Source organism: Crotalus tigris, unplaced genomic scaffold (genome assembly GCF_016545835.1).
Source record: "Crotalus tigris isolate CLP2741 ecotype Arizona unplaced genomic scaffold, ASM1654583v1 scf7180000019173.45859301935:6455823, whole genome shotgun sequence".
In the NCBI taxonomy this organism is placed as follows: domain Eukaryota; kingdom Metazoa; phylum Chordata; class Lepidosauria; order Squamata; family Viperidae; genus Crotalus; species Crotalus tigris.
Window position 1 is genome coordinate 2,593,325 of NW_024097414.1, and position 19,054 is coordinate 2,612,378.

The window sequence follows — 19,054 nt, forward strand, 5'->3', positions numbered from 1 at the left end:
GTTAAAGCAACCCAAAGAACCAACCAAGAAATTCACAGGACACTTTTCTGGAACAGTCCTTTATCAGAAAGGGCATATGGTCTCTGTAGTCTTGCCCATAACCCTTTTCTCCAACCCTTTCCATCCATTCTGCAATTTCTCTGCTATCTGGCCCTGGTGGAAGCTTACAGATTGCTTCAGAGATGCTTGACCAGTTTTCCCCTTGTAGCAAAAATGCCTCTATGAGGGTGTGACTTATTCTGTCCTTCACTCTTAGGAAAAAAACCACGTCCTTCTCTGAACAGTTTCCAAGAGGACAAGAGACCTGTTTCCCAGAGAAGTTTGCTTTGGCTCTCTTTACCTGGCTGGGATTAGCTTCCTACAGCTCCTGTAAAGAGGTGGGGGCTAAGGGCAGCTGCTTTTCAAATCATCGAGAAGAGGGCATTCTTTGGGGGGGGGGAACCCCAGAATCGGAATGGCAGGTACCTGTTGAATTTTCAAGGAGGTGAGAGAATAATAAATCTAGCTCTTCGTGTTCAGAATTATTCTTATTGCAATTTTTTTTATGCATTTGTGTCTTTGCTTATGCTCGTGGTTTTGTGGGCAGATCAAGCTGAGACCTACTTAGCAGGTAAAGGTCACTCAATGAACGTAGGACTGGAAAGATTTCAGTTTGAGTTTTCTGTCTTTCCAGATACACTAACTATACTAGACTCTGGATCAGAGAGGTAGAAATACCTTTTGTTGGCTGTGGATTGCAGGCTATTAAGAAGGAAATTGGTTTCCAAGATGGCATTTAACACTCTGTTGTTTTTCTTGGCTGCTTTTCAGCACTGCTTATGTTTTAGATTAAAAATAACTTTTGTCCATTAAGCATCATATGCCTTGGTGCTGGCTGAGGAATACTGAGAGTTGAACAATTAACCAGTGGAACAACCTGCCTCCAGAAGCGGTGAATGCTCCAACACTACAAGTTTTTAAGAAGAGACTGGACAGCCATTTGTCTGAAATGGTATAGGGTTTCCTGTCTGAGCAGGGGGTTGGACTAGATGAACTCCAAGGTCCCTTCCAACTTTATTATTATTATTATTATTATTATTATTATTATTATTATTATTATTATTATTATTATTATTATTATAAATCTTAAAGTTGCCAAGGTTGAGGACTCCTGATGTATTGGATGGTGTAATATTGGATTTAGTTTGAAGAAGCTTACAGAATTACTAATGGAATCACGTTGTCTATTAAGCACTTGATTGTAAAAAGAGAAAATTAATGAAATATTTATTTAAAAAAAGAGAGTACGAGTAGTCCTTCACTTACAACCACAGCTGAATTTCCATTGCTAAGCAAGGCAGTTGTTATATGACTCGCACCTTATTTTAACAACCTTTTTTTCCCAGTTTGTTCAGGGAAAGATGGGTGTTGTAAAGCAAACCCAAGCCGTCAGTCAGTGAATCTGGCTTCTCCTCCTGACTTTCTCTATCGCAGTGGTTCTCAACCTTTCTAATGCCGCGACCCCATAATACAGTTCCCCATGTTGTGGTGACCCCCAACCACTTATACATCACCGGGTGCCAGGGGCGTGGCCAAAGAAAAGGGGGAAAAAATGGCGGACAGCCTTGTTTGGCGACCCCCGTGAAATGGTCGTTCGACCCCAAATGGGGTCCCGACCCACAGGTTGAGAACTACTGCTCTATCGGAAGGTCGCAAATGTTGATCACATGACCTGGGGATGCTGCAACCATTGGTTGCTAAGCACCCAAATTTTGAGCACCTGACTCTGGGGATGCTGCGATGGTCATAAATTTTGAGGGCCCGCCGTAAGTCTCTTTCCCCCCCCCCTCAGTGCCGCCAAAATTTAGAACGGTTGCTAAATGAATGATTGTAAGCTGAGGACTACCTACAACAGATAGTCCTTTGTTGTGAGACCAGCAGCAAATTTCATAAATAGATTAATCCATAAGGCTGTGCCTAGCTACAAGAGCACTGCTTGCAAATACTTAAATTACAGCCTTAATACTTGATCTTTGCTGCAAATGAGTCTGGATTGCACAGTACAAACATCGGGGCTGAGACTGGCAAGTTAATTCAGACATGGGTGCAAAGACAAATCTTAGTTCTGTCCATGTTGGACTACAAACCCTGTTATCTCTGAATCTGCCCTTTGTGGCTGATGGGCGTGAGGGCTTTGGCAACAATAAGTCCTCAATTTCCATGTTATTACTGTGAAACATGGACAGCGTAATCCTGTAACCTCCAAGCTACTTAAACAAGCTAACCGCCACGTCTGCATGCTTGCAATTCCTCATCTTCTTGCAATCATTCTTGCTGGCACTAAGCTTTGGTTTGTTTTTTTTAATGTTGAAATTCTCAGGGAGTGTCAGAGTAGGGTACAAAACAAGATTAATTAAAAGCAGAAACGGACACGTCAAGGAAATGAAGTCTTACTCTGCCCCGAGAAGGCTATAAACAATCAGAACGTTTTTTTTTTTCATTCTATGTTTCAGATAGGTGGTGATTGACAGAAAACAGGCGAAACAAAGAACCTGGGGAAGAAAAGATCATGGCTTATGTCACTTTGACAATAAGGTGTCAAGGCCCAGCTGCGAGGATTTTGCGGTCTCTCTGCCTTGTTTCTTCCAGAAGCTTCAGCAAGGGCAAAACTGCCTCAGCGGCTCAAAATTTTACAGACTACAAATCCATTTGCGAGCAGTATAAGCCGGAGGTGCCGGAATATTTCAATTTTGCCAAAGATGTGGTGGATAACTGGGCCCAGTCAGAAAAGGTATCATTTTTTCCCCCATCTTTTGCGCCAGTGATCACCTTTAAGGGATCCCCTGTTGGGGGAATACAGGTGGTCCTCGACTTAATGATTGCCATGAAATTGAGCCGGACATTTCTGTTGCTAAGTGAATTACACCCTTTCTTGCTACCGCTCTTAAGTGAATCCCTGCAGTTAGTTGTTAAGAAGTCAATTCTTTCTCTCCCCAAAGGCCACGTTCATGTCCACGTTGTTGCACGTAGCTATTACACCCTGGGCAGAATGCAGCAATTGCTCTCCAGATCTGAGCAGATCCACTCATGGCTGACTTCTCCCCCCCTTTGTCCCCAGGAAGGAAGGCGCCTCTCCAGCCCTGCTCTTTGGTGGGTCAGTGAGCAAGGGATCCAAGTGAAGTGGAGTTTTGAGGAGCTGGCCTTGGAGTCCAAAAAGGCCGCCGCCCTGCTGTCCGAGCGGGGTGGCCTGGGGAAAGGAGACCGCGTGGTGGTGATTCTCCCTCGCATTCCCGAATGGTGGCTCATGAACCTGGCTTGCATCCGAATAGGTGAGAAGGAACGATGTCCACCCATCCGCCTGAGTTTTTGATTGAATGGAGGAGGAGATCCTTCTGGACAGGCAACCAGAACTTATCTCTTTTCTGTTGGCATCAGCTAATACCTTGTACCGGTGTTTCTACTTTTAAGATGTGTGGATTTCAACTCCTGGTTGAGAAACATGGCATTATATATGTGTATATACGATATATGTGGTTTTTCTACCCCGCCCACCCACCCACTCACTCACTTTTTCTCTCGCTTATCCTTGCTGTTCTCTGAGCTTGGTTATTTTCTTTTTGAGACATTTCATTACCCAACCAGGCCACATCATCAGTACTAGAACTGACAATGTTACTTGATGACCTAGTTATCTAGTTGGGTAATGAAACGTCTGCAAGCTCAGAGACCAGCAAGGACCTCATAATGTTCCACCTTCTTCTCCTTTCTCTTCTTCTCCCCTTCTCTTCTTTCCTCCTGTTTTCTATTCCTTCTCTTCTTTCTTCTACTTTGCCTTCTCCTCCTCCTCCTCCCCACAAATCCCATTCCTTTCTAGTGCTGATGATGTTATCTAGTTGGGTAATGAAATGTCTTCAAGCTCAGAGACCAGCAAGGACCCCACAATGCTCCACCTTCTCCTCCTTTCTCTTCTTCTCCCCTTCTCTTCTTTCCTCCTGTTTTCTATTCCTCCTCCTCCCTCTTCCTCCTCTCTGCAATCCCCTCTCCCTTCTAGCACTGATGATGTTATTTAGCTGGGTCATGAAACGTTTGCAACAAAAGTAAGGAGAAATTTCCTGACAGAACAATTAACCAGTGGAACAACCTGCCTCCAGAAGCAGTGAATGCTCCAACACTGGAAGTTTTTACGAAAAGACTGGACAACCATTTGTCTGACATGATATAGGGTTTCCTGCCTGAGCAGGAGGTTGGACCAGATGACCTCTGAGGTCCCAACTTTATTATTATTAAAACAGTCAAGCTCAGAGAGCACCAAGGACCCCACTGTCCTTTCTTGCTCCATTCTTTCACATTCAAAAGTTGGGTGGGAGATGGTGGAGGGTCTGATTCTCCTTGTGCCATGTTTGAATGCCAAAAACAATAAGAGATACCCTGATTTCTTCTCTTAGGAGCCGTGCTGATTCCTGGGACCACACAGCTGACAGCAAAAGATCTTCACCACCGCTTGGAGACTTCCAAAGCCAAATGTGTCATCACGGACTCTGCCCTGGCCTCTGTGGTGGATGTGGTGGCTTCCAAATGCCCATCTCTAGAGCTGAAGTTCATAGTATCCAAGGAACCCAGGGAAAGCTGGCTAAGCTTCAGCAACTTGATGGAGTAAGTAGCCAGGTTGGTAAAACGGAAGCATTCGTTTAAAAGAATGTTTCTCAACCTTAGCAACTTTAAGATGCGTGGACTACAACTCCCGGAATTCCCCAGCCAGCAGTGCCGAAACAATAAGATTGAAAAATGCAGGATGGACAGGGAGAGCCTGTTTGTTCCAGTGGCTAAGGCACCAGGATAGAAACTGGGAGCCCGGGAGTTCAAGTCTGGCCTTACTCATGAAAGCTGGCTAGATGGCTTTGGGCCAATCACCAGGAGATGGTGAGTTCTAGTCCTGCTTTAGGCATGAAAGCCAGCTGAGTGACCTTGGACCAGACACGAGGAGACTGAGAATTCTAGTCCTCCTTAGCCATGAAAGCCATTTAGGGGACTTTGGACCAATCACCAGGAGACTGAGAGTTCTAGTTCTGCCTTAGCAATGAAAGCCAGCTGGGTGACCTTGTACCAATCACCAGGAAACTGAAAGTTCTAGTTCCATCTTGAGCATAAAAGCCAGCTGGGTGACTTTGGGCCAGTCTCTCTCTCTCAGCCCAGCCCACCTCACAGGACTGTTGTGGTGGAGGGAAAAAGAAGAGATAAAATGTATTAGATATGTTTGCCATCTTGAGTTGTTTATATAAAAAATAATAATGACAGGATATAAATAAAATAAATAACTGGTCCATTTTCCGGATTTGCATTCCTATGAAAGCTATTAGCATCATGAAGAGAGGTCCTGTTGAAATGATAACGGGCTTATGCACAATGTTGTACAGGACTGCATCTCCAGAGCATACTTGCGTAGCCACAAAAAGCAGTGACCCAATGGCTATATATTTTACCAGTGGCACAACAGGAGCTCCCAAAATGACTGAGCATTCCCACATCAGCCACGGAATCGGACTTGGCTTCAATGGAAGGTAGGGAAGAGCATCTGAGTTGCGGTGTTGTGCCTCAACGGACGCAGATCTGTTTGTCCAATTGTGACTCACGTGGTTTTGGCATGCTGGGTGATGTGAATGCAGCCCTTCTAGCTTCTAAAAGCAAACCATGGCTTAAAACAACCCATGTAATCAGCAGGTCCTCGTAAAAACGTCTGCACCAGTCTTGAAATTAGTGTTTGCGTTTTCCAATAAGCCCGGTCATGATTTATCAGTGATCTACCAATTCAATCCCCAATGCAAAATCCAGCGAGTCTCACTCATTTTAATATACTTTCCTGTTATTTAGGTATTGGCTTGATTTGACTCCTTCAGACCTGATCTGGAACACTTCAGACACTGGCTGGGCAAAATCAGCGTGGAGTAGTGTTTTTGGTCCTTGGAGCCAAGGAGCAGGCGTGTTTGTCCATCACATGCCACGCTTTGATCCTAAACTTGTCCTTGAAGTAAGCGTCAAGTATATTAATATTTAACCATTTCTAAAGAGATTAAATCATGGCAACTGGACCAAGGTTTATTTAACCATTAGAGGGACACAGTACCGGGTGCACAAGCAAAACAGTAGATTGTGAACTCACTTTTAACCATTGTTTGCTTCCTTAACCATGTTGGGTGTGGCTTGCCATGAGCTGGTTGCATCTCCTTTTAAGGTTGCATTGAGGCCACTGTGCATTCCATCATCTGTCCTTATCTTTTTCTAATTATTTAGACGCTGTCCAAATTTCCTATCACAACTTTATGTTGTGCGCCAACTGTTTATCGGATGCTTGTCCAACATGATTTCAGCAGGTAAAGTGGTAATTGTCATTTGTCAAGTTAAGTCATTTCGAGATGGGTTCCTTTAAACCACGATTAGATGATTGGGAACAAGCCCCATGAAAGCCTCAGCTGGATTCACCCAACGCCTGATGCCCTATTGTGGTGGGTTGAAGGCAACATGGCTCTGCAGTTTATAAACTGTGGCTTATGGTTGACTATTCTTCAAAATCAAGTGACCAGGACATGTTGACCGAGCTGAAACCGAGGGCATGATGTGATTCAATTAGGTGGGATGTTAGCAAGAACTCAATTACACACCCAATGGATGCTGATCTCCGTTTGTACAGAAAAATGTTAGTCTTCTCTGGGGTCCTTGGTGCTCTCTGAGCTTGGTTGTTTTCTCGCAGACGTTTCATTACCCAACTAGGTAACATCATTAGTACTAGGAGGAAGCGGGCTTTGCTCTTTATTTATATACTGGTAGCTTGCTTTGTCAGTGTTGATGGGAACAGTCTTGGTGGGTTCCTTGATTAGGCAGTTGTTTACCATTGGTTTGAGTTGGCAGTTCCCCGATTGGGGTATTGCTTACTGCTTGACTGTTGGTCTGTATTAATCCCGAGATTAATCTCTGCTTATCTGATGAAAAGGAATTAGTCTTCTCTGATTAAGAGAAACTAATAAGCCACTATGCTATAAGCAGAAACATTTTAAGCATTGAGAAAGCATCTGCCAACCAAACACTTCTTTTAAAGATAGATTCTGTAGGTGTCTTTTCATTTTAAACCCTAGATTTGGGGGGAGGGGGGGACAATATTTCCTCAAACTGCAGGTCCATGGGGTCATCCTACAGCATCTTCAAAACAAGGCTTTATTTTTCCTAAGCCGATTCACGCCTATGCTTGCAAAACCTAGACCGCCAACTCAGCAAGTCGACTGCTAATAACCATGACAGCTAACCTTTTAAACATGATGTCTTTCCTTCTCTGCTATTCTTCATTTATTCCAAGTTATAAATTCCAGAGCCTCAAACATTGTGTAAGTGCGGGAGAACCCATCAACCCTGAAGTGATGGACCAGTGGAAAGCAGAAACCGGCCTGGACATTTATGAAGGCTACGGGCAGACGGAAACGGTAAGCTCCGCTATTTTGTCAAGGGAGGACCGTCTACTCATGAAAGTTTGAAGAGCTTTGAAGGCTCTTTGGGGAAGAAAGGGGGCCTGTCGGTTAAAATCGCCCCCATCTTTCACTCTTTAATCTATTTCAAAATAGTAACAACCCATTACAAACCCAATATCTCTGATGGGACTGGATGGAAAGGGTTGGCCTTTGAATTGTTCAACAAACTGTACCCACACAAAAGAATATTTATAACTCAGGGTTGAACTGTGGGTTCATTGGTGCTCTCTGAGCTTGGCGGTTTTCTTGCAGACATTTCATGACCCAACTAGATAACAGCATCAGTGCTAGAAGGGAAGGGGATTTGCAGGGAGGAGGAGATGGTGAAGACTGTGGGGTCCTTGGTGCTTCTCGGAGCTGGGTGGTTTTCTTGCAGACATTTCATGACCCAACTAAGGAACATCATCAGTGCTAGAAGGGAGGGGGGTTTGAAGTGGTGGTGGTGGAGGAGGAGGACGACGACAACAATGACTCGGGGCTCTCTGAGCTTGGTGGTTTTCTTGCGGACGTTTCATGACCCAACTAGGGAACATCATCCATGCTAGAAGGGAGTAGAGTTTGTTTATATACTTACTCTGTCAGTGTTGGCGGGAGTGTTGTCTTCTTCTTGATAGTTCCTTGAGTTAAGATTAACTGAGTTCCCTGCATGTGATTGGGGGTTTGAGATTCTTCCTACGGCCTCCTCACTAGATATCCTAGACAATGAACACATGTTCCCCCACCCCACCTGAAAGGCTTCTACACAAATTTGCTTCTCAATCTGCTTTACTTTCCATCCCTGGAATTAGGTGCTGGTTTGTGGAACTTTCAAGGGGATGAAAATCAAGCCAGGATCTGTGGGGAAACCAACACCAGTCTATGATACTCAGGTACTTTGACTTTGTTCGTCAGAAGTTTGCAAAAGGGGATCACGTGATCCCGGGACACTGCGATCGTCATAAATACGAGTCCGTGTCCCAATTTTGATCACGTGACCAGGGGGAGGGTGTGCAATGGTCGTAAGTGTGAAACCACGATCCTAAGTCCCCTTTATTTCAGTGCCGTTGTGTAACTTCGAGCAAGCATTAAATGAACCGTTGTAACTTGAGGACCGCCTGTACTCGTTTGATAAAATTCATTTTGCTCTTTGTGCTTAAGGTAATAGATGAAAAGGGTAACATTTCGCCTCCTGGGACAGAAGGAGATCTCGCTCTCCGAATCAAACCAGCAAGACCATTTTGCCTCTTCGCTCAGTATACAGTAAGTATTTATTGGCCGTGGGCAAATCTGAAAAAAAAAAAAAAAGGCAATGAAGTCATTTGAGGATAACCTGGTTCCGGAATCGTGGGAATGTTAGACCGTTGAGGAATGCTCACTAGTGTTGGAGTTGTGCTCCACCCTGGCTAGCATAAATACAAGCAGAACCTTGGAACAGAAATTTTCACCAGCCGGTATATCAATGACTCCTGTGGCATTTAGACAAAAACTCTTTGACACAAGACTGCTGTTAATTGCCTAACTATTCAGAAGCTCCCTTCTTGCGGTTTGGATGTTTGCCAATTCAACTAAAAAAAAAAAAAGGTTCCTCGGTGTTTCTTGTAGCAGTCTAATAATATTCTTTGGGGATGTGGTGGCTCAGCAGTTAAAGACACTGAGTTTGTCAGCTGGAAAGTTGACAGCTCGGTTCGAGAGCTGAGCTAAGTGCGATGGCGTGAGCTCACATTCCTTGCTGCAGCTCCTCTCCACCTAGCAGTTTGAAAGCATGCGAATGCGAGTAGATAAATAGGTACCACTTCAGTGAGAAGATAACGTTCTGTGCGTCTTGGTGGGCATATAGCCATGCTGGCTACATGACCACAGAAATTGTCTTTGGACAACGCTGGCTCCCTCGGCTAGGAAACCGAGATAATCTTCTTTATAACAACAAAAAAAAGCCCAAACAAATTGACATTAGTGCTAGGCAGTGACCTCCGACAATTCATAAAACATTTATCCGGTCATGAATTTTGGAACGATATACTCTTAAATATGGGTAAATGCATAATGTGGTATTTATTGAAACTCATAAAGTACGTGATCTCCTCTGTCCAGTGTTGGCAGAGTCACGTCTTTCTAAATAGCTGATCCCCTGTCCAGGATGATCTAGAAAGAACAGCTTCAACCATTCGCGGGGACTTTTATATCACTGGGGACCGAGCATTTCAAGATGAGGAGGGCTACATCTGGCTGGTGGGACGAAGAGACGATGTAATAAATTCTGCTGGGTAAGTGTTCTGTCCCAGCCTACGTGAATCCTTGTTAAGCTCACAAGGAGAAACCCCTCTTCCAACAAGCAGGCTGGAACCACAGGAAAAAACCAACCCCCTTTTATTATTCACAGACCTGAGTCAATGTCCAAGGCAAACAAACACAGTTCACAGAAACTCGATTCTCAACACAAATGGCTGCCTTCGGCAACCAGCACCTCCCACACCTTCCCTTTTATTATGTAGCCCAGGTGTGGCTTCCTAATGCCTTCTCCTTTGCCTTGGAGCCGCCCCGTTGCCTTCCTCTGTCCTACTCTCCTTACTTGTTGGCGTTTTCATGCATCCTGGATATCTCCCAGCTCTGATTCATCACTGTCCATCTCAGACTCCTAGCACAGCTGTGTCTCTGCCGGAGCGCGAGTAGAGGGGCCAGGCTCCTCATCCGACTGTAAGTCTTGGAGCTCCTCAGAGTCTTCCTCTGACTCTGATGTCACTCCAGGCCCCTCCTCCTCTGATTCCTCAGACTCAGCTGCCGGGTCCACTGGCTGGCAAGGAATCACAACAGTAAGGTTAATTCAACCGCGCCCCAATTGTACAACACTTTTCTTGAAGATTTTAAAAGATCAAAGCGATTCAATTCTCTTTTTTTTCTTCAAAGATATCGCATCGGACCCTTTGAAGTGGAGAATGCTTTAATAGAACACGATGCGGTGGTTGAAGCGGCCGTCGTCAGCAGCCCAGACCCTATTCGAGGCGAGGTAAAGAAGGCTGAACTCATCGGTAGTCCTTGACTTAAGATCATAATTGAGTCCAAAACCTCTGTCGCTAAGTGAGACATTTGTTAAGTGAGCTTTGCCCCATTTTACAACCTTTCTTGCCACAGCTGTTCAGGGAACCACTTCAGTTGTTAAGTGAATCTGGCTTTGCTTGTCAGGGCAAGAAACAATCTTCAGATTTTTTTTTTTTTTTTTTAGAAAAAAGTTCAAGCTTTTAATGTTGGAAAGTACAAGCGACTGGGCCCAAGACACTTCATTTGGCACTTTTCAGCTACTGTGGTACTACTAGAAATCCCCCATTTTATAAACTGCCTGCGTTTTTCAAAATGTCATTCTCCTGATCAAATTACTTACATTCAAGGTGGTGAAAGCCTTTGTAGTTTTGGCCCCTGAATACATTTCCCATGACCAAGAAGCCTTGATTAAGGAACTACAGGACTACGTCAAGACAGTCACTGCCCCATACAAGTACCCTAGAAAGGTAAGCTGTGATTTTGGTCACCACAATGTAAAAAAGATGTTGAGACTCTAGAAAGAATACAGAGAAGAGCAACAAAGAGGATCAGGGGACTGGAGGCTAAAGCATATAAGGAACGGTTGCTGGAATTGGGGATGTCTAGTTTAACGAAGAGAAGGACAAGGGGGGACATGATAGCAGTGTTCCAATATCTTAGGGGCTGTCCTGAAGGCAGGACGAGAAGCAACGGATGGAAACTAACCAAGGAGAGAAGCAACCTGGAATTAAGGAGGAATTTTCTGACAGAACAATTAACCAGTGGAACAACTTGCCTCCAGAAGCTGTGAATGCTCCAACACTGAAAGTTTTTAAGAAAAGACTGGACAGCCATTTGTCTGAAATGGTATAGGGTTTCCTGCCTGAGCAGGGGGTTGGACTAGATTATCTCCAAGGTTATTATTAGTATTAGTATTAATCATCGCACAGTCAGACAGATGTTTGTCTACCTATCAAGTCCTTACCTTTTGTGTACTGAGTGATTTACAGATTAGGAATATGGTGATTATTTTAACAGATGCAAATTCAATGCTCGTTATACCCAGGAGAAAAGCTGCGTCAGACGTATTTCTTTTCGTTTCGCACTTTTGCAATGTCTGAATTTATTCCAGCTGTATCTACCAACACGTCCTTCCTTTTTTTTTTTGCCAGCCCTCATTTCTGCTCTTGCCCAACAGATGGAGTTTGTTCCACATTTGCCAAAGACGATCAGTGGGAAAATCAGAAGAAACGAATTGCGCAAGAAAGAATGGGAACAAGCGTAGAATTCCTCATCTGTTTACTTTCTGAGTGAGCAATCGTTCCAGGAATAAAAGGCTGTTGCGTTACTCTCCAAATTTAGAAATTTTGAGTCCCAAAAGCTTCACATTGGCGGTCCCTCCGTGAGCCTGTTTGTCCAACTAGCTCTCCTCTGCTTACTTATCAGCGGTTGAACTTCGTACAAAACCCTAACCGTAGCTGGCCAGGTTAAGCAAAGATGCAACTCTGCTTCCAGATGTCGATTTTTCAGTCAGAAAGAACACAGAGTACCCTGGAGAAAGACCCAAAAAACCAGTATCTTTCACAGTCCAGATGTTAGCGGCATCATAAACCTACAGGGAGCTGCATGACCAAGCCAGATATGTAAACAATACATAAATCAGAACATTCTAACATTTCTAATCACTAAAGGACAAAAGTCCATAGGAGAACACAGAGACATTTTGACCAGCTCAATTAAGCAATGATAGTGCGGGTTTTTCAAAGCTAGGTTACTGAAGAAAGTAGAACTGCAATTTGTTACAATAGAACCGTGTTTCTCAACCTTGACCACTTGAAAATGGACTTCAACTCCCAGAATTCCCCAGCCAGCCGAGCTCCACAGTCAAATAGAGCCCCTTTGAAGTTCAAAGGTTGAACATGGCCGGCTTTCAAGCTAAGCTATTAATATTGTTGGACTTACCCTTTTCACAGTTACCTAACACACTGTAAAAGTCAAGCCATCAATAGAAAGAAAAAAAAAGCAAGGATTTGATTTTAACTGCAAGCATTTCAGCTAATTACCAAATTCCAAATTAAAATAATTTCATCAACGAGAACATATCATCCCTTTTATCTTTTGAATGCTGAAAGCTTAATCTCCTTGGTATGTTTTATAGCCCAGGCAACATTCCCACCACGCCAGCTTCTTCTGAATTCCTGAAGGAATCTGTATGTGTCATTCTGTTCACCAGATTTTTATGATCTCCTGACTGCGCAATGTTTCAGATAGAATTGGGAAACGATGCTTCACAATACCCCAGCACCTTGTCTGTGACTCATTACAGCAGCTGCATCCTTTTTCTGGAATTTTATGCCTGCTGTGCTATGGAAATTTGGGACAGTTAAATAGCACGCTGAATACAACTACAAATAAATCAGTTTTCATGCCGTATTAAAATGAACAAACTTCACTTAATTTTTTTTGAGTGGGAGGCAGAAAGAGTTCGTTTTATTTCATTTCTCAGAATCAAAGATATTCTTAAATGAACGTTTAAAAGCATGATGCAAGTTTTACAAGCCAGTTCTTTAAAAAAAAAAAACAATTGCTCAGTAGTCAGACTTACTGATTTAAAGTATAGACAACACAATTCCTAATAATAATAATAATAATCGAGCTTAGGAGCCTAGAACACAGAAGAGAAAGAACACACTTAAAAGACAAGACAATTTGTTGTGTTGCATTCAGACGAGACCAGATGCTCAGTGCACACACAACTTCGGCGATACTTCTAATTATACTTTGTAGAAAAGAACACTAACTTTACAGAGGTGAAATACTCAATTTCCCCAATAAAAAGCAGGGGGAAAAAATCTGCTTAGTTTCGCATGGAAGGCCGGAGACGCAGGCACTTAACAATTCCCAGGGAGGGGCCTTGAGTTTTTAAAGGCTTTAAGCCCCCAGCCTCTAAAGTCAAAGTTGGAAGGGCCATTTTCTCCTTTATAAGTGAATCTTCCCATCGAAAATAGTTGCAGCCCTTCGTGTTCCTTTCGCATTTTCTCACCGGGCAGCTGTAAAATCCTTTGCCCTGATTAGGGCCACCGTTTGAAACATTCAACCTTCTAGCTCTTCGGCCACACTCGCAGAGCGGAGGGGTCATCTTCCCGGTTTCGGCTGCCCTAAAAGTTGGCTTGAAATTGCCCGAAGAGCTCAAGAGGGCAGGAGAGACGCCGCACGGATTTGCCCCGGGCAACAGGAAGCTGCTCGATGTCGGGCTTCCGTCCTTGTAGATTCTGAACGATGGTTTTTTGGTCGGAGGCAAAGATTTGGGGCTGGAGGGCTTCCTTTTGATGGCCTCGGTTGAAGATGCCGGACGATTTCTATCCGGTGGGTTGGGGGAAGATACCTCTGTCGTCGCAACAGGGAGTTTAAACGTAGAAGCATCCGAAGCTTTGTTTGGCGCTCTGCCCACGTTATAAACAGTTGTATTTGGACTCTTGTAGACAATAGATTTTGAGAGCTCTGTGCTCGGAGGAGCATCTAGCATATTTTCAGCTGCCCAGTTCATTAGTTTGTTCCTATCTTCTGTCGCTAATGACCTCTTGGGTGGAGGATTATCTTTTGATGGCAAGGATTCTGCATCTGGGCCATCTTCCTTTTCTGGAATGATGGCCACGTCCTCCCAATCGGCCAACAAAGATAGACACTCTGGAGTGGTGCTGATGTCAGTCTCGGAAATGTTGACGGTGGAAAGAGTCGTGGGGACCAAAACTAGCCCTTGATTGGGTCTAGAAAGGTTTGAAATTAGATGCCCCTTGTCTCCCCAACCTGAAGGTCTATAGCAGGGGTGCTGAAGATTACCCAGAGGCCAATGGAGTCTTCCCAAGGACGAGATTAGGTTCTCTGTGGTTCTACAAAGTTCATCAGTCTTTTTGCTGTTTCTAGACATAAGACGTGGGTCCTCAAACAAGCCGATGTGAACTGTCTCTTGCAGTGGATCTTCCTCTTTCTTTTTGATTTCTGGAGGATCTTCATTTTCCCTTTCACCCAAAGGTGATGCTTTGACAAGAGGGTTGATTCCCAAAGGGCCACCATGGGTGGGTTTCTCACCCCCAAATCTGGCGATGGAACTCTTTGCTGGAGGTGCCTAAGGATTCCATAAACAAAGGAGGTCAACCCTCCCCCAAGTGGCCAGCGTAGCTTCAAACAAGTTCCCAAGTCAAAGCTCTGTCCACAAAATCTTATTTTGGTTCAACGTTCATCAGTCACAGGTGCCAAGAAGAGAATCCACTGACCTTATCGATGGATTTTGTGATTTTCATTACACACCCGTCGCGAATCATCTTCCAAGCGAGGCGAGCGGTATTCCGAGAATCATCCAGTCCTACAGAAAACAGGAGGTGTCGTTGCTAGTAGAAAGGACTAATGAACTTATTTGTCCTTACTGCTCATCCTGGCATCCTAAGTTAGCCTAATAATACCTACAGCAATTCCCAAAGCAGGTCCCTCTTCACCTCCTATAGGTAGGCCTCGACTTACAACAGCTCAAAATTACAACAGCAATGAAAAAAAGGACTTCTGATCGTTTTTCACGTGACCACTGCAGCATCCATCTGTGGTCACGTGATCCACATTCAGATGCTCGGCAACCGACTCATATTTATGATGGTGGCAGTGGCCCACGTGACCCTCTTTTGCGACCTTGTGGGGAAGCAAGATCCATTCAACAACTGTGTTACTAACTTAACAACCACAGCAATTCCCTTACCAGCTTAGCAACAGAAATTTTGGGGTCCATTTTGGTCCAGGACTTCCTGTATTTAATTTCTACATGGAACGTAAACTCCGTTCTGGAGCAATAGAGGGAGACAATCTGAGGTCCACTTGTCTATGGAGGTTCTCCGTCATCCAGGTCATGGTTGTCCCCAAGGTGCTTGTTTTTCTTTGAAGACGTTTCGCTTCTCACCCACGAAGCTTCTTCAGCTCTGACCGACAGCATCCTTCCATTCCCCACCATCCAATCAGAGCTGAAGAAGCTTCTTCAGCTGAAGAAGCGAAACATCGTCAAAGAAAAACAAGAAAATCCAGTTGCCTCTTGAAAAAGCCCTTAGGTTCACTTGATTACTTTTAGTTAACAGATCTCATACACAAAGGTGATCAGAATGGACTATGTTGTCTGGATTTTAATATAGAATGTTACTTGCTGGCAACGTCATATATTAAAGTCCAGTTAAGTTGCACTGAACCCCTGTTCATTTTAACTCACTTCCGTACTTGCAGGCCCTTTTTTGCATAAAAACAAGACCCACATCCCTGTTTTTTTCAGCAGTTCCTTGACCTAGGTACATATACTCACTTACCAGAGTGCTCCCGTCCTTGAAATAGGATGCCCACGTCTTTCAGTGCACCATTTAAACCTTGTGGCTTCCTAGAGTAAAAATTCTAAGAAACAAAAGGTGAAAATAAAACCCTCGTTATATCTGCCATTTTGCTCAATTAAATGTAAATTGCCGAGGGCTCCAGTATTTTCTCAGTCTTGGCAACTTAAAGAGAGCTGGATGTATCTGGATTAAATTGTATGCACCCCCAGAGCCCCTCTGGGAGAGAGATGGAACATTAAGAAGTGTGAAATAGAAACCAACAAATAAATAAAATGCATACTTTGTTGTCGTGATCACTACCAGATTCAAATACCCTCACCTTGTACGTGGCCCGTAAGTCAATCCAAGAATTTAAAATATCAGGCTTCCGTAGCTGTTTTCTTTTACATTCGTAGTGCAGGCAAATTCCCAGGTCCCAGTCTGCATAAAAACAAATGTTCATAAAGGTTTCCAGTTTCCTGATCGCTCCCCCTCCATCGTTTTTCAGCCTCGGTGTGAAATTTTCTTTTTGTGCAACTGTCATGATTTCGTGCGATGGAAACATGAATCAAAAGCAAGAGAAGCTATTTATTTAGCCACCTATCCTGTGCAGTCCAGTTGTGAATCTGTCCAAGTTTATAGCATAACGGAAAACTAAATAAAACCTGCCAATTCTGGGGGTTTGATTCTGGAATTCATAAAGCAATACTTAGGAATGTAAATTATTCATTCCTGTTTTGATGGAGAGCACCTATAGTTCTAATGTCAGATCATGCACTGTCTGCAGGACCAAAGGATTTCTGATTCCCTCAAGCAAGCTTCTAGTCCTTAACAATGGTGGGAAAGCCATGAAAATACACAGCAAAGAGGGTACATGAGCCAGGGGAAATGCAGCTGATTTTCACGAGCACCATGTGACAGGGTAGAAAAATAGCTGACAATGGGTGGTCTCAAAAACCTAAGCAAAAGACAGACCTGGTTATTATTTGAATAGTCCAGAGTGCTACATGGAGTCAGAAATCAAAAAGCATAACAAAATAGCCATTTTCCCATTTTATTATCAGGGAAAACACAGTCTTAAATCTTCAACAAGTCCAGCAATGAAAAACGAGCAAACTTTATCGTAGATAATGTTGATAAACATTATGAATTACCTGACCACGTAACAAAGGCACATAATTTTTCTTCGGGGGCAGCACAAGTCGAACCAAAAATAATGTTTTTCTCCTTCTGGATTTTCTGAATCCACTTGGAAAATTGGGATAGGCTTATATGCAGAGGAACTCCTTCGTCAACTTGATTCTTAATTCAAAGAAAAAAGATCTTGCTGATGACATTCAGAATCTAGATTTAGATTTGGTTTTATCGACACTGATATTGATATTTCTGATTGGACCATGGTCAAATTCTATCAGCATTGTATAAGAACCAAAAAAAATTAAAAATCCTCTAATACACAAAATGGTGAAAACAACCAATATATATCCATTTTAATTTGATTTCCAAGACTGCACACTTTAATGAATAGAAATGAACAACTGAAAACAGAAAAGAATTTAAATCAGCAATTTTTAAATGATTCAATAAAAATGAAAACTTTTTCAGCAATTGCTAGAGCCTTGGAACATCAAAGAAAAATCATATTGTGATGATAAAAGAAATATGTTCAAGCCAGCAAGCAAATTCCTTTAAGCACATTCATCAAAAGTTAAGTAAAATGCTTCAAAACAAAATGTAACTAATGACTCTTGACTGCAATCTATTGAAATGATACCTGTTTTATTCCAGTTAGCTCAATACAAAATTCAGAGAGAGTCGGATGTTCCTGGGGCTGGATGTACATATGAAATTCAGTCTCAATTTCTCCATTTGAGGTGTTTAAGAGAACTGCTGGAAATTCAACTATGTCAAAAAAAAAAAAAAAGATTATATTAGTTCTACCTCTAATGGTAGTTCTACCATGTAAACAGTAAGCCATGAAGTTCATCAGGCTAATAATACACTCTCCATCTAACCTTAGTTTAAATCACAGAGCTATCATTCAGATAGCAAAGATGCAAAGAATGAATTTAAAGCACATTGCATTCTTTTTAAGAGGAATACAAATTCAAACTATTGTGCTTATACCAGATTCAAAGCTGAGCTGAACATTTCAGCAGGTTTTTTAGCAGCACCTTATCAAAGAATTTATAGCAGAGGGGAACAACAGATACAGACTGTGAAGGGGTGTGGGGGGGTCTCCAACAATGCTTTTCTAACAGTGCCATTGTAACTTCAAACCATCACTAAATGAAGATTGTGTGTAAAGCACTAATTGCATTTGTGTGAACTATGTTCAAGCCTTCTCTTTGTCCCCCCACCCCCACCCCATTCATACGGAAGCAACTGTTAAAATTATCAAGGCTTGACTTACTTATTTCTTGACATCTTCGGCCATCCTTCCAGCAGGTGGACTCAAAATCAATAATTATTAAGTAGTCAAACAGTTGCCCTGCAATATCGGGGAAAAAATCATATATTATCTTATTGTCATAACCTGCAAATAATAACAAACACTGACATTGTGAAGTGGCATACTCACGCAGCTTGCGTTGGTTGTGACTTTGGCCACCAGGAGAGGGTTTAGAAACACTTCGAATAATGCCCAGCTGCCTATCCAACAAAAGAAACAGACAAAAATCCATCATTGCAAATTTTACAGGGTTAAAGCAAAGGCCCCATTAGGATGTAATTCAAGGCCATTTCTGTTGGTTATTTTCCCTTTGGCAACTTTAAGACTTGTGGACTTCAACTCCCAGAATTCCCTAGTACCTATGCTGGCTGGGGAATTCTGGGAGTTGAAGTCCACAAGTCTTAAAGTTGCCAAAGGGAAAATAACCAACAGGAATGGCCTTGAATTACAAGGTTGGACAAGGTTGGCCATCCCTGAATGTAAAGCTCCTGTATTTTAATGACTTAGGGTTCATGCTGGCTGGGGAATTCTGGGAGTTGAAGTCTAGAAAGCTTAAAGTTGCAAAGTTTGGAGATCCTGCTCTACAGCTTGGTCCAAACGGGGGTTGCAGCCCCAACCAACCGAAAGATCGATGCCACCTGGGCCCCTTACCTGGCCAGCTGCCTCGTCGCCATGGCAACCGCCGCCCCGCGCCTCGGTCCCACCCGGCTCGTTCTAGTCGGCGGCCGCCATTTCAAACAGCCCGCCGCGACGCAGGCCCCGCCTCCTCCCCTCGA

General features: G+C 43.3%; 2 protein-coding genes across 4 annotated transcripts; one reads left to right on the forward strand and one right to left on the reverse strand.

Annotated features, from left to right (window-relative positions):
• Positions 1 to 259: 259 nt before the first annotated feature.
• On the forward strand, positions 260 to 12,920 carry LOC120315759 (acyl-coenzyme A synthetase ACSM3, mitochondrial-like). Of its 3 annotated transcripts, none has more exons than XM_039360623.1 (14): positions 260 to 484; positions 2,493 to 2,770; positions 3,098 to 3,308; positions 4,425 to 4,632; positions 5,394 to 5,537; positions 5,848 to 6,004; positions 6,268 to 6,347; positions 7,325 to 7,448; positions 8,282 to 8,362; positions 8,631 to 8,732; positions 9,609 to 9,736; positions 10,377 to 10,476; positions 10,856 to 10,975; positions 11,660 to 12,920. In XM_039360623.1, exons 2-14 carry the CDS (start codon positions 2,549 to 2,551, stop codon positions 11,795 to 11,797), a joined length of 1,815 nt encoding a protein of 604 aa, XP_039216557.1. In that variant the 5' UTR covers positions 260 to 484; positions 2,493 to 2,548; the 3' UTR covers positions 11,798 to 12,920. The 3 variants fall into 3 exon arrangements, with proteins under 3 accessions (XP_039216557.1, XP_039216558.1, XP_039216559.1); XM_039360624.1 differs by having other exon boundaries at positions 2,497 to 2,770; XM_039360625.1 differs by having other exon boundaries at positions 264 to 484; positions 11,686 to 12,920.
• A 24-nt stretch (positions 12,921 to 12,944) lies between these two features.
• ERI2 (ERI1 exoribonuclease family member 2) lies at positions 12,945 to 19,030 on the reverse strand. Its single transcript, XM_039360621.1, has 9 exons — positions 18,930 to 19,030; positions 18,408 to 18,478; positions 18,240 to 18,317; positions 17,601 to 17,728; positions 16,981 to 17,128; positions 16,167 to 16,267; positions 15,827 to 15,908; positions 14,762 to 14,850; positions 12,945 to 14,613 (listed from the first exon to the last, which is right to left on the reverse strand). The coding sequence occupies exons 1-9, from the start codon at positions 18,950 to 18,952 to the stop codon at positions 13,345 to 13,347; spliced, it is 1,989 nt and encodes a 662-aa protein (XP_039216555.1). The 5' UTR covers positions 18,953 to 19,030; the 3' UTR covers positions 12,945 to 13,344.
• Between the last annotated feature and the right edge of the window lie 24 nt (positions 19,031 to 19,054).